The 14,274-nt window shown below is 45.3% G+C and overlaps 1 protein-coding gene across 1 annotated transcript in view; it reads left to right on the top strand.

Moving 5' to 3' along the window:
• The window catches only part of LOC134339526 (acylphosphatase-2-like), a 73,668-nt gene extending 59,667 nt beyond the window's left edge, over positions 1 to 14,001 (top strand). Inside the window, exon 4 of the mRNA XM_063036122.1 lies at positions 12,477 to 14,001. Coding sequence (XP_062892192.1) covers positions 12,477 to 12,591 — 115 coding nt within the window. The 3' untranslated portion in view covers positions 12,592 to 14,001. The remainder of the gene's footprint in view (positions 1 to 12,476) is intronic.
• The last annotated feature ends 273 nt before the right edge of the window (positions 14,002 to 14,274 follow it).

The raw sequence follows: 14,274 nt of genomic DNA, 5'->3' as shown, positions 1-14,274 counted from the left end.
CCAGAATTGCCAGGATTTTCCGTAGGGTCCTTTGTTCTACCGTAGCCTGAAGTGTGTCCAGTTTGACTCCAATAACAGAGCCAAACCTTTCTAATCAGTTTATTGAGCCTGTTGGCATCACCACCGCATGGAAGATTCTACTGGTGACAACAGACTGGTAGAACATGTAAAGGAGAGGCCTGCACACTCCAAAGGACCTCAGTCTCCTCAGGAGGTAGACGTGACTCTGATTCTTCTTGTACACAACCTCTGTGTTGGTGTTCCACTCGAGTACATCCAGGTGAACCCCCAGGTACTTGGAGATCTTCACCACATCCATGTCCTCACCATCAATAGTAACAGGGAGCAGTGCAGGCCTAGTCTTCCTAAAGTCCATCGCCATCTCCTTTGTCTTACTGATGTTGAGCTGCAGATGATTCAGCTTGCACCATTTGACAAAGTCCTCCACATCATCCTCTCATCTTCCCATTATACACCCAACTATGGCTGAGTCATCAGAGAATTTCTGCAGATGACATGACTCAATGTTGTATCTAAAGCCCGAGGTACACAGGGTAAACAGGAGGGAGCCAATACAGTCCCCCGTGGGGCCCCAGTGCTGCTTATAGCCATGACTGAAACCGCACAATCTGTTGTCTGCCAGTCAGGTAGTCCGTTATCCAGGATACAATAGAAGTGCCAACCTGCATTAAACGGAGGTTTTCCCCCAGCAATGAGGGCTGCATGGCATTGGGGGCATTTGAGAAATCAAAAAACATGAGACAGTTGTGCGTGAAAATCCCAGGAGATCAGCAGTTTCTGAGATACTCAAACCACCCCATTGGGCACCAACAATGTTCCACCGTCAAAGTCACTTAGATCACATTTCTTCCCCATTTTGGTGTCTGGTCTGACCAACAACTGAACCTCTTGACCACATCTGTGTGCTCTTATACACTGAGTTGCTGCCACATGATTGGCTGGTTGGATATTTGCATTAACAAGCAGGTGTACAGGTCGGCCTACCCAATAAAGTGGCCACTGAGTATCTTTTTTATCTTTTTGCGCAGATAATTTTCTACAGCAGTGGTAGAAAGCAAGCCATTGATTCAGCTGCAGTAGTGCTTAGAGCTATTGTGGCCTGTAAGTAAGGTTCACTTCTCCAAGAGGACCACAACTTTAGATTATGAGAAACTCAGTTCTCTTTTTATTGTCATTTAGAAATGCATACATGCATTAAGAAATGATACAATGTTTCTCCAGAGTGATATCACAGAGAACAGGACAAACCAAAGACTAACACTGACAGAACCATATAATTATAACATATAGTTACAGCAGTGCAAAGCAATACCATAATTTGATGAAGAACAAACCATGGGCACAGTAAGTCTCAAAAGTCCCTGATAGCAGGCAGCAAAAGGGAGAAACTCCCTGCCATAAACCTCCAGGCACCGACAACTTGCCGATGCCTTGGAAGCAGCCGACCCCAGTTGACACTAAGTCCATCCATCCGAAAACTTCGAGCTTCCGACCAGCCTCTCAGATACAGCCTCCAGAGTGCCATCCTCTGCCGAGCGCCTTCGACCTCACCCCGGCCACTGAAACACGCAAAGCCGAGGATTCGGGGCCTTCTGCTCCGGAGATTCCGGTTACCACACAGTAGCAGTGGCAGCGAAGCGGGCATTTCAGAAGTTTTCCAGATGTTCCTCCGTACTCTCACATCCGTCTCCATCAAATCAGAATTGTGCACGGTCCCCTACTTGACAGATAACAGACATCACCACCGAATTGGCCACACGCGCTGCCGTCGCGCCGCCATCTTCTCCTCCCTCATAGGATTTGGAGACTTGCAGTCCTCAATGACCCAGAGAGCAATGTAGGCTGGAATCAGGGCTTTATCCTTTGGCTCTTGGTAGAATCAGCATGCCAAACAGGTCAAAGGGTAGAGGCCAGATTAAGAGTGGTCGACCGTTCCTCCAGATTCGGCAAACAGCCCTGACTGATCGAAGAAAACTGTTACGGAAACACCAGTGAAGAATCCTCCTCCATCTGAGTGTGACGGTATTCCTGAGTCTCCACATGGGATTTACATGACGGTAAACCGAGACCTATGATGGCCACAAACGCCACCAGAGATGGAGGACTTTCATTCCTGTCCTAAGTGCCAGCAGTGTAACAGGCAAAAGAGGAAGTAAGGTCCCCTGCTCCATTTCCGTAAAGAGTAGATCCGTAGTTCCTGAAGAACACAAGTACAAAAATGTTGAAAATTTTTTTTAAAAACACATAACTTTATTATTTCTGAAGAACTATGACCATTTGTAAAATACTTAATTTCGTCTTTGACACTTTGAACAGATCTGTAGACAGGCGTGATACAGGCCTTTTGGAATATCCGAATTCAAAGATTCAAAGATTCAAAAAACTTTATTGTCATTCTAACCGTACATCAGCTCCGCAGGGCAGAATGAGACAGCGTTTCCCAGGAGCAGTGCAATCATAACATAACAAACGCAACACTAAATAATAAACATAACAATAAATAGTAAAACACAACAGTTAAAATCAAGTTATAAGTGTCCAGTGCAAGTTAAAAGTGTCCAAAGCAGAGTCAGGTGGAGCAGCTGTTTAGCAGTCTGACTGCCTGTGGGAGGAAGCTGTTTAGTAGCCTTGTGGTTTTAGTTTTGATGCTCCTGTAACGTTTGCCTGATGGCAGAAGAACAAACAGTTCATGGAGAGGGTGTGAGGGGTCTTTAATGATGTATCGTGTCTTCTGGAGGCATCGGCTCTGAAAGAGGTCTTGGACAGAAGGTAGGGAGACCCCAATAACCTTCTCTGCTCCCCTAACCACCCTCTGCAAGGCTTTTTTGTCGACAGCACTGAAGCTGGAGTACCAGGTTGGAGAACCCATTAAAAATTGGAGAACAAGACAGTCGTGTATTTAATATTTCAATAATATTTGAGTGATCTTGTATTATAATAATAGAACATAGAAGAGTACAGCACAGGAACAGGCCATTCGGCTCACAATGTTGTGCTGTACCAGCGAAAAAGCAAATCAAAAACACCCAAACACTAATCCCTCCTACCTAATCCACGTCCATATCCCTCCATCTTCCTCACATCCATGTGCCTATCCAAATATCTCTTAAAAGCCTCTAATATATTTGCCTCCACCACCATACCAGGCATCCACCACCCTCTGAGTAAAAAACCTACCTCACACATCCCCCTTGAACCTACTTCCCTCCCCCAACCCTCAATGCATGCCCTCTGGTATTCAACGTTTCAACCTGTGGGAAACAGGGTTAGTATACTGTGTACATAGTCGGGTTCCTGTGTCATTTAAACTAAGTTCAGTGCATTTATTATCAAATAATATATTATTATACAAACTTGAGATTCGTCTCCTTACAGGCAGCCACAAAACAAAGAAACCCAATAGAACTCATTAAAAAGAAGGAAGGCCATCAAACACCTAATGTGCAGAGAAAAAAAAAACAAATCTTGCAAACAAGAAAAACAAGGAAATAACATTCAGCACTGAAGTTCACAAATGTGAGTCCACAGCCGATTCAGGAGTGCGTTAACTGCAGGCCACAGCCTCAGTTCAACGCAGAGACGAGTAAACCTTGTGGAGCAGTGAGCTGAACACTGGCCTGACCCTCGTCTCTGGCCCCGACTCCCTGACCATTTCAATCTGGTTCCGTGCTTAAATCGTCCAAACCTCGGTTTGTTCCTTGCTCCCAGGCCCCAGAGCTTTGATTAAGCCTGTAGCCAAACTTTCCAATTCGACCCAGCACCTAAATCAATCAAACCTCAGGTGTTTCTTTGCTCTCAGGCCCAGGCTCTGCCTGGACTCTACCTTGTCTCGCCTCAGTTCTGCCGCATCAAATCACCTCCAGCAATGGCCAAACTTTGCCTGGGCCAAGCCACCTCATTCGACTTGTACACGGCATGACACAACCCTCCTGCACCTTTGGTACTCTAGTGCATATCGCAAAGCCTACTCCAGGCCTTGGGCCTACTCTGAGCAGCTCCAGGGTTCGGATCTGAGAACTTAATTTTGGTTCATAATGCTGTTGTTCTTCGCTTCAGTTGTTTGCATGATTTAAATTTTTTTTCTTTCTCTTGCACTCTGGGTGTTGGTCTTTTATTTTTAATTTTATTCTTTTTTCTCTTTAATGGGGTTTTTTTAGGTTTCTTGCTCTGTGGCTACCTGTGAGCAAGCAAAGCTCAAGGTTGTATAATTTATACATTCTTTGAAAATAAATAAATTTAAATCTTCAATGACGCAGGGTCATGTAGGCAGTTCAGAATCTCAACTCCGAAAGGGAATTTACCGGCTATTGATTGCAGTGATTATTTACCAGAAAAAGTATGATTAAGAAAATATGGGAATGGGGCCCCATTGAGCCAAATGCCACACCATTGAGATTTCTCAACAGTGGGATATTGGATTATTGGAGTTTTACCATATAAAGGTAGAGGTTAGAAATGACCTATTTAAAACATACCCCTCTGGGGAACTAAATCAGTTAAACCTTGGTTTTAAAACTGAAGTACATCAAAGTTTAAATCACCAATTAAAGGAAAGGACAAAATTAGCAAAGCTGTGCATTGGACATTTTTCCATATTTTTTCGGACATGAAGATCTTTTTAAAGATTTGTCCCTTCTACAGTAAACTAGGCCAGATATATGCTATTTTTATAAAGACCATTTAGCACAAAGTCAGAAATTCATTGGAGAGAGGTGTGTGAATGAGGTCAGGTTATAAATGTATCCCATCAGTGGAAAAGATAGACTTTCCTGAAAGCTGCCATCAGGACTAGATTCGGAAGATGGGTGCTACCAGTTCCCAAACACAATCAAGTTGCAACCCTTATTATAAGTATACACAGTGGCCACTTTATTAGGTACCTTGTCATCTTCTGCTGTAGCCCATCCACTTCAGGATTCAATGCGTTGTGTATTCAGAGATGCTCTTCTGCACACCACTGTTGTAACGGGTGATTATTTGAGTTACTGTCACCTTCCTGTCAGTTTGAGCCAGTCTGGCCATTCTCATCAACAAAGCATTTTCATGCACAGAACTGTCTCTCACTGGATAGTTTTTGTACTGTTCTCTGTAAAATCTAAAGACTATTGTAAAAATCCCAGGAGATCAGTAGTCTCTGAGATACTCAAACCACCCTGTCTGGCACCTACAAACATTCTCGGTCAAAGTGACTTAGATCTCATCTCTTCCCTATTCTATTGTTTGGTCTGAACAACAACCATGTCGGCACCTCTTGGGGTTCTGTCAGAGTCCGTGATCTACAGCTGCACTCAATCTGGTTTTCCGGCTTCAAGAGCCTGCTGACTGGCCGTTTTCGATATCTCCAGGACATGCGGAGTCTTCAGGGTACAGAGTCAGGCAGCCCCTATGGACCTGATTCCCCAACAATGTCGCCACCTGAAGTGTCGTGGGAAATCGAAACATCGAGACAGTGGGAGCGGCTGTCGGAGCCCTCTGCACTCGAGCGTTTGCGCTCTCCCTCGATAGGGATGGGGGGGGAGAGCGCTGGTTCTCGAGTCGGGTGAGCTCGAATAAGCGTCGCGTCAGACCCTAACGTTGAGAAAGCGACCTGTTCATCTCCCCTCTCACTGTGGAAAGGGTGACACCTCTCTCTCCCTCATTAGTGAGAGAGGGAGCCTGGGGCTTGTCGAATTGGCGGGTGGACAATGGTTGTCGTTGGACTGCAGGTCATGGTCTTTCTTTGGGGGCTTTGCCATTGCTTGCTTGGTGGGTGTGGGCGCTGACACTTCCTGCTGGAGCAAGTGGGGGAGGGAGGAGGGTTGATGCTTTGCTGCTGCTTGTGCATCGGGGAGGAGCGAGGCTTTGGGGGGTCTAACGTTTTTCTGTCATTCATTCTTCGGAGTTTTTTCCCCCTGTTTCGTGGATGTCTGTGAAGTGTAAGAATTTCAGGTTGTATCCCATATACCTTCTCTGATATTAACTGGAACCTAATAAAGTGGCCAGTGAGTGTAACGTAACAAGCAAGTGACCGAGGGCTGGAGAAAATATTTCCCATTCAAATTGGTGGCTTGCTGGCTCTTTTGGGTAGGACGCCCAGAGGTTCCCGTTGTTCGTGCTTGTACATTGATGGCTCGAATTCAGGAGAACGAGGGGTGACCTCATTGAAACCTATAGAATGGCGAAAGGCCTCGACAGATGAGGAGAAGATCTTTCCAATGGTGGGAATGTTTAGGGCCAGAGGACACAGCCTCAGAATAGAGGGGTGCCCTTTTACAACGGAAATGAGGAGGAATTTCTTTAGCCAGAGAGTGGTGAATTTGTGGAATTTATTGCCACAGGCGGCTGTGGGGGCCTTTATGTATACTTAAGGCAGAGGTTGATAGATTCTTGATTAGTCGGGGCATGAAGGGACACAGGGAGAAGGCAGGAGTTTGGGGCTGAGGGGGAAAGTGGATCAGCCATGATGAAATGGTGGAGCAGACTCAATGGGCCGAATGGCCTAATTCTGCTCCTATAATCTTATGGTCTATGGTCTTGTGCTACTAAGTTACCAGCCAAATGTGCTAACTTTTTTACCTCCAAGCTAAATGATGACAGCATAGCATGTTCAGTCATCATCAGAGGAAGGTTTTCCAACAGAAAAGTGAGAGAGACAATAGATTCTGCAGATGCTGGAACTTCAAAATAGTACACACAAAATGCTGGAGGAACCCAGCAGGTCAGGCAGCATCCATGGAAAGGAATAAACAGCTGATGTTTCAGGCTGAGACCGTTCAGCAGGACTGGAAATCGGAATCAGAATCAGGTTTATTGTCACCGACATGTGTCATGAAATTTGTTAACTTAGCAGCAGCAGTTCAATGCAACAAATAATATTGAAGTGAGAAAAAAATAAATAAATAAATAACTCGATTACACGCTATGTATATTGAATAGACTAAAAATTGTTCAAAAAACAGAAATAATATATACTTAAAAAGTGAGTTAGTGTCCAAGGGTTCAATGTCCATTTAGGAATCGGATGGCAGAGGGGAAGAAGCTGTTCCTGAATCGCTGAGTGTGTGCCTTCAGGCTGCTGTACCTCCTTCCTGATGGTAACAGTGAGAAAAGGGCATGCCCTGGGTGCTGGACGTCCTTAATAATGGACACTGCCTTTCTGAGACACCGCTCCTTGAAGATATCCTGGGTACTTTGTAGGCTAGTGCCCAAGATGGAGTCGAGTAAATTTACAACCCTCTGCAGCTTCTTTCAGTCCTGTGCAGTAGCCCCTCCATATCAGACAGTGACACAGCCTGTCAGAATGCTCTCCATGGTACATCTATAGAAGTTCTTGAGTGTAGTTGTTGACATACCAAATCTCTTCAAACGCCTAATGAAGTATAGTCGCTGTCTTGCCTTCTTTATAACTGCATCAATATGTTGGGACCAGGTCAGATCCTCAGAGATCTTGACACCCAGGAACTTGAAGCTGCTCACTCTCTCCACTTCTGATCCCTCTGTGAGGATTGGTATGTGTTCCTTCGTCTTACCCTTCCTGAAGTCCACAATCAGTTCTTTTGTCTTACTGGCGTTGAGTGCCAGGTTGTTGCTGGGGCACCACTCCACTAGTTGGCATATCTCACTCCTGTACGCCCTCTCGTCACCACCTGAGATTCTACCAACAATGGTTGTATCGTCAGCAAATTTATAGATGGTATTTGAGCGATGCCTAGTCAGCAGTCATGGGAAAGGAAGGGGAAGGAAGCCAGAATGAACAATGAGTTGTTGTGAAAGAAGAGCATCTTCTGCAAAATAGCCATCTGCAGATAGTTGAAAAGAGAGGCAGAGAGGTTGAAAGGAGGTGCTGGAGTTGGAGACCCCGGCCGATGAAGGCACAACAACTGTCCTGGAGAAATGGGTTTACAGAGACGAAGACCTTGGAAAGACTTGATAAAAAAGAACAAACCTTTAGCACAGAGGCATGATTAACAACAAGAACATTGTAAAAGGCCGAATGACACAGTTGCCTCTATATCATCACAGCCAGTTGTTTTTTTTTTGGCACCATCATCTTCCTCGACTGTGAGACTCAATTCGTGTGACGGATCGAGGCAACCTAGATTCCCTCTGTCAAATTTGCCTGCTCCCAGGAAATAAAGGCGAGACGTTCCTTTGCTAAAATAATGCATTGGACCTATATTATTTTAAGTGTGAGAGATTAGGTACTTTGGAATTGTTGTGGTAATTGTTTCCAGTTGCATTGTTTGCACAAATTCTTCTGCTAACTCTTGAAATTTGGTTAAAATGGCAACAAGAGTAGATTTTGTGCTGCCTTGAAGTTGCTCTGTTATTCAGTAAAATTGTTGCAAAGTTAAAAAAAAATGTATTTTCAAAGCACGTATATGTCACCATATACCATACCCCGAGATTCATTTCCTTGCGGGCATTCACAGTAGCACTATAGAACCAATGAAAAACCACCCACAAAGATTGACACACAACCAACGTGCAGAAGAAGACGGACTGTGAAAACACAAATAAAGATAATAATAGTGAATAGTAAATAAATAACACTGAAAGCCAGTCAGTGGTGCAGTGGCATCTGCGCCGGATTTCAAGGCGCTAGTCCCGGGTTCGAGTCCTGCCGGCTCCTTGCGCGCTCTCCAGCCGTGCTGGGTTGAACGTCGAGGTAGCAACTCGGCCTCATGAAAAAAAAATGGAAAATGCGAAGGAAACGTCAAAGATTGCTGCCCGATGCCCCACTAGGTGCGAAGAGGAACGACAAAATATAATACTGAGAACAGGAGTCCTAGGTTGTGGAATCAGTTCAGAGTTGAGGTGAGGAAGTCACCCACACTGGTTCAGGAACCTGGCGGTGTGGGACTTAAGGCTCCTGTACCTCCTACCCGACGGCAGCATCAGGTAGAGAGTATGGGCTGGATGGTGGGGGTCCTTGACGATGGATGATGCTTTCTTATGGCAGTGCTTCCTGTAGACGTGCTCAATGATAGGGAGTGCTTTGCTTGTGGTTTTCTCTACCAAGAAGCAGGTAAGAGATTTGACTAGACAACTGACTCGCATCTTTGCCGCATCATGCTTTGGTTCCAACCATTACATGAGACCAAAAGACATAGGAGTCGAATTAGGCCATTTGGCTGATCCATTTTCCCTCTCAGCCCCATTCTCCTGCCTTCTTCCCCATATCCCTTCATGCCCTGACCAGTCAAGAATCTATCAACCTCTGCCTTTAAATATTCATAAAGACTTGGCCTCCAGGCTGCCTGTAGCAATGAATTGCACAGATTCACCTCTCTCTTGCTCAAGAAATTCCTCCTCATCTCCGCTCTAAAAGGACACCCCTCTATTCTGAGGCTGTGTCCTGTGGTCTTTGACACTCCCACCATTGGAAACATCCCCTCCACATCCACCCTATCAAAGCCTTTCACCATTTGATAGGTCTCAATGAGGTCATCCCTCACTCTTCTGAATTCCAGTGAATACAGACCCAGAGCCATCAAACACACTTCATACGACAAGCCATTTAGTCCTGGAATCATTTTCGTGCAGCTCCTTTGAACCCTCTCCAGTTTCAGCATGTTCTTCACCAGTGCTTTATAAAATCTCAACATTACGTGTTTGCCTTTATATTCCAGTCCTCTTGAAATGAAAGTTAATATCGCATTTACCTTCCTCACCACCAACTTAACCTGCAAATTAATCTTCAGGGAATCCTGCAAAAGGACTCCCAAATCCATTTGCGCCTCAGAATATTAGATGTGATTTCACTCAGAACTACATTACTCTTGCAGTCAGCGCTTAACTCCTTGATGTGAATACTACCTTGTCATATCTTTTAGCTTCAATATCGAAAGTGTCACTTTTAAAGAGATTAGCTTTATTTGTCACATAAGCATCGAAACACACAGTGAGATGTGTCACAGACACAGTAGCATTGTGGTTAGCAATGTAGAGGCAACCTGGGTTCAATTCCTGCCACGTTGTGTGCCATTGCAACACACACAAAATTCTAGAGGAACTCAGCTGGTCGAGGCACCATCTGTGGGAATGAATAAACAGTCGAGTCTCGGGTCGAGACCCTTCTTCAGGACCGGAAAGGAAGCGGGAAGATGCCAGAATAAAAAGTGTGGGGGGAGGGGGTGAGCTGGAAGGTGAAGGGTGAAGCCAGGTGGATGGGAAAGGTCAAAGGTTGGAGAAGAAAGAATCTGATAGAAGAGGAGGCTGGAGAATAGGAGGAGGGGACCCAGGGGAAACTAATAGGCAGGTGGGAAGAAGTGCAAGTTCAGAGTGGGGAATAGAGGACGAGGGAGGGTGGGTTGTGAGTCCATTTAGGTTATTTGTAAAATCCCTTAAGCTACTGGTGGGTCACATGTACATCAAGGATCAGTAACTGGCTATTTGGCCTCTGAGGAGGTTTTCCTTAGCGCGGTAGTGATTAGCACAACACTTCACCGCTCAGGCAACCCAGGTTCAATTCCCGCTGCTGCCTGTAAGGAGTTTGTATGTTCTCCCCGTGACTACACCAGTTTCCTCCCACAGTCCAATGACCTACCAGTTGGTAGGTTAATTGGTCATTGTGATTAGGCTGGGATTAAATCGGGGGATTGCTGGGTGGCATGGCTCGAAGGGTTCAATGAAGCACTGATATGGAATAAAATGTGCATAACTACATAAATACCAGCGTGTATTTACAATGTAACTTACTTACTGTCCATTACCCTGCTGGCGTTTGGGGCAGCGATGAGGGTCCTCTGTCTCTGGCGGTGTTCAGGGCTTCCTTGGTCATGTCAGTGGCTTCCTCACGGTTTTCACTACCGTCAGTCACGCAAATCCCGTGTGGAGGTTCAGGAACGCCGTCGCACTCAGATGTAGAAGGACTCTTCATTGCTGTTTCTGTAACAAGTTTGTTTGACTACAGCCAGCATAGCTGTCCGGGTTACTGAGGCACGCGAACCTCCAAACCCTAGGACAAGGTTGTGGTCCCCTTGGGGGATTTACAATATAGATAGCATTATAAAAACTGGTTTAAAGTGTCTACAGTGCAGTGACTGAGGTAACAGAGGGGAGTGGGGAGGGGCTAACTGGAATGATTGATCAGATAAACTGCCTGGAGAAAGAAACTTTTAAGATGGCATGAAGCTTATGTTTTAATAGCCCTATAGAGCTTTCCGGCAGGGCGGGTAGTGTCCTTATTAATGGTTCACTATAGGTTTCCTATTCCATGAGAGGACGCTGCACCAAACCAAACAGTAATGGCTGATGAGACAATGCTGTCTATGATGGCAGTGTAGAATTGTACCCACAACAAATGGTCTCACTTTAAAGACTCCTTATCTCGTTATTTCATGTTCTTGTTCTTTATTTACGTGAAACCCCTTTTTACCGGGTTCCTCGAGAGACGAAGTTCATTAGCCCCTTGTTAACAACCATCGGACTCAGCGTGAGAAAACCACCTTTCTCAAACTCCATAGATCCAGGATCGGTATGACCTGGGTCCCACCAAGACCGGGAAGTTGGGATGACTCGACCACCCGGACCTCGATCTGTGCAAATACTGGCCCCATGCAATTAGCCGTCAGCAAGAAATAACAGATTGCACGCTGTATACGGTTATACAGGAAGTATATTTACAAATTTCAGCTTTATCAAACGGTTAGTAGGAAAAAGAAAATTAAAAAATAAAAATTATAATTAACCCAGTCCAAATGTGCACATAAAGATGGAGCTCATCTTGAAGTTGACTTTAACTCATGCACTGGACCCATGGTCTACGTGAAAGCCCACATCACGTTCCAAATGTCACCCAAAATCCATCTCGTACAAACGGGCTGTCCCGTGGGAGTATCAGTCCTTCCTCCATGAAGCCATTCATCTGCACCAAGCACCCTGTGCAACAGGAACGGCAACCTCAGCCATCTTCTCTCCTGTCTTCTCCCAGCTCCCGCCAAAAAGACCTCGACCCACACTGTCCATCACAAAAACCTCTCCATCCCGAAACCTTCTCCCAATTCTGCCATCCTGATTGGCTGACACCACATTCCTAAGTTGAACGACATAGCCCCTTATCTGAAGCTCAAACCCGAAACATGCTAAAAGCAGAACAGACTTGTGGCAGATGGTGCAGAAAGGGAATCTGAATCCAAATGTTTGGCTAACGGTAAGTCGCACTTTTGGCGGATGGAGCAGTGGTGCTTGACGGAGTGCCCCCCCCCCCCCAATTTACGACGGGTCTCACCAATATAGAGGAGGCCGCATTGGGAGCACCAGACACAAAGGACAATCCCAGCAGATTCACAGGTGAAGTGCTGCCTCATCTGGAAGGTCTGAATGGAGGTGAGGGAGGAGGTGAATGGGCAGTCAGTGCCTGGAGGGAGATATATCTTTCATGTCACAAACATTTGCGTAGTAAAACACCAGTTATCTACAAATCGCTACCAATTTTGTTTTCCAATAATTTTCTTCTCTGCTTCCTGTTGCAGGATGAATTGGCTCAAGTCCGTGGGAAGCCCAATGTCTCGAATTGACAGAGCCCATTTCTCCAATGAGAGAGCTATCTCCAAACTGGATTTTAATAATTTCTCGACAAAGTACTAAACCTGGTGCCCGGATTGCAAACGCCACTGCTCATGTCATTTAGCTGGGAGGAGGAATGTGAATATGAGTGATCCCAGACTGGAGGGGAATGGTTTCTTTCCGTTGTGTTAAAGCCTAATTTTCACGTCAACGCTAAACCTCCCCACTTTCCGATGTTGACAGTAAACACTGTGCCATATATCGATGACCTCATGCTTCCCTGCTGGGTTTCTGTTTTGTGGTACTATTGATCTTTAGGAGGGTGCCCCAAATATTGCGAGGGAAGTGGTTGAGTGGTGATTTCTCCCTTGTCTCCAGGAAAATCTGGCAACATTTTCCTCTGTCCTTGTGCTACTTCCCAAAGTTTTTCTTTTATTGCACTGTAGCTCAAAGTAATCTTCATCCTGGAGCATGTGATTTAAACTGCCTTATAGCAGCGAAAGGAGAATCGAACGAGCATCAAACTCGACTTGAGTAACCCCACAACCATGTTCCATATGAAGACCCACCAATAGGCAATCTCCTAGAAGAACGTCATACTCAACTTACTTATTTACTAGCCATTACACAACTGACGTTTAAGACAGCCGTGAAGATCCTCCATCTCTGTCTGTCCACACCGTCGCGCTCAGATGTAGAAAGATTCTTCATTGCTGTTTCCATAGCAATTACCTTTTTTTTTGACCAGTCGGGGTTGTTAGCCCCGAGCTGAACCCTCACAAACCTGGAGAGCTGGCAGTCCACTCTTAGTCCGGCCTCTACCCTTTGAACTGTTTTGTATGGGAGACCCTACCAAAAGCCAAAGCAGAAAGCCCTGATTCCAGCCAAAACTGCTCTCCCGGGTCACTAAGGCATGCAAGCCTCCAAACCCTACGATAAGGTAGTGGTCCTCTTGGAGGCGACTTGAGTGACCGCACACCATATTCCGCTTGAAGACCCACCAACAGACAACCTCTTAGAACATCGTACTTGACTTGAGTAACCCCACAACCATATTTTCTTTTTGCTTTTACAACGTTGCACCACTGTCCTTTTGATGAATGACCTAAAGTGGCCAACAGAACAAGCCAGGTTGTCCTGCGCTGGATTGTGCTATTGGATAGGCGTGTCTTGGGGTTTGGTCAACATCATTAATGTAAGATATCGATATTGGAACAGCATGGCATGTTCAAGAAAGAACTCTCTCCTTGGAGTTACTTTGCTCAAAGTGCATTTGCTTAGACTGCATTAAACCGGAACAGTAACCCTAATTGTGAGACTTGTGCGAAGTTTATACATGAATCCGCTGAAGGGGTGGAAGAGATGGAAGCTGTTGAACAACCTCCTGGAAAAAAAAGAAAATTTTAGTAAGTAAGATAGGTGGCGATGTGGATGATGAAGTAAGTTTTCAAACCTTGCAGAGAGATTTAGGCTAGTTAGAAGAATGGGCTGAAAGATGGCAGATGGAGTTTAATGCTGAAAAATGTAAGGTGCTACATTTTGGTAGGACTAATCAAAATAGGACATACATGGTAAATGGTAGGGCATTGAAGAATGCTGTAGAACAGAGGGATCTAGGAATAATGGTGCATAGTTTCCTGAAGGTGGAATCTCATGTGGATAGGATGGTGAAGAAAGCTTTTGGTATGCTGGCCTTTATTAATCAGAGCATTGAATATAGGAGTTGGGATGTAATGTTGAAATTGTATAGGGCATCTGGAATGA

The sequence above is a fragment of the Mobula hypostoma genome, chromosome 30, assembly GCF_963921235.1.
Source record: "Mobula hypostoma chromosome 30, sMobHyp1.1, whole genome shotgun sequence".
Classification (NCBI taxonomy): domain Eukaryota; kingdom Metazoa; phylum Chordata; class Chondrichthyes; order Myliobatiformes; family Myliobatidae; genus Mobula; species Mobula hypostoma.
The sequence above is the reverse complement of the archived record's forward strand: the minus strand, read 5'-3'. Positions and strand labels throughout refer to the sequence as shown.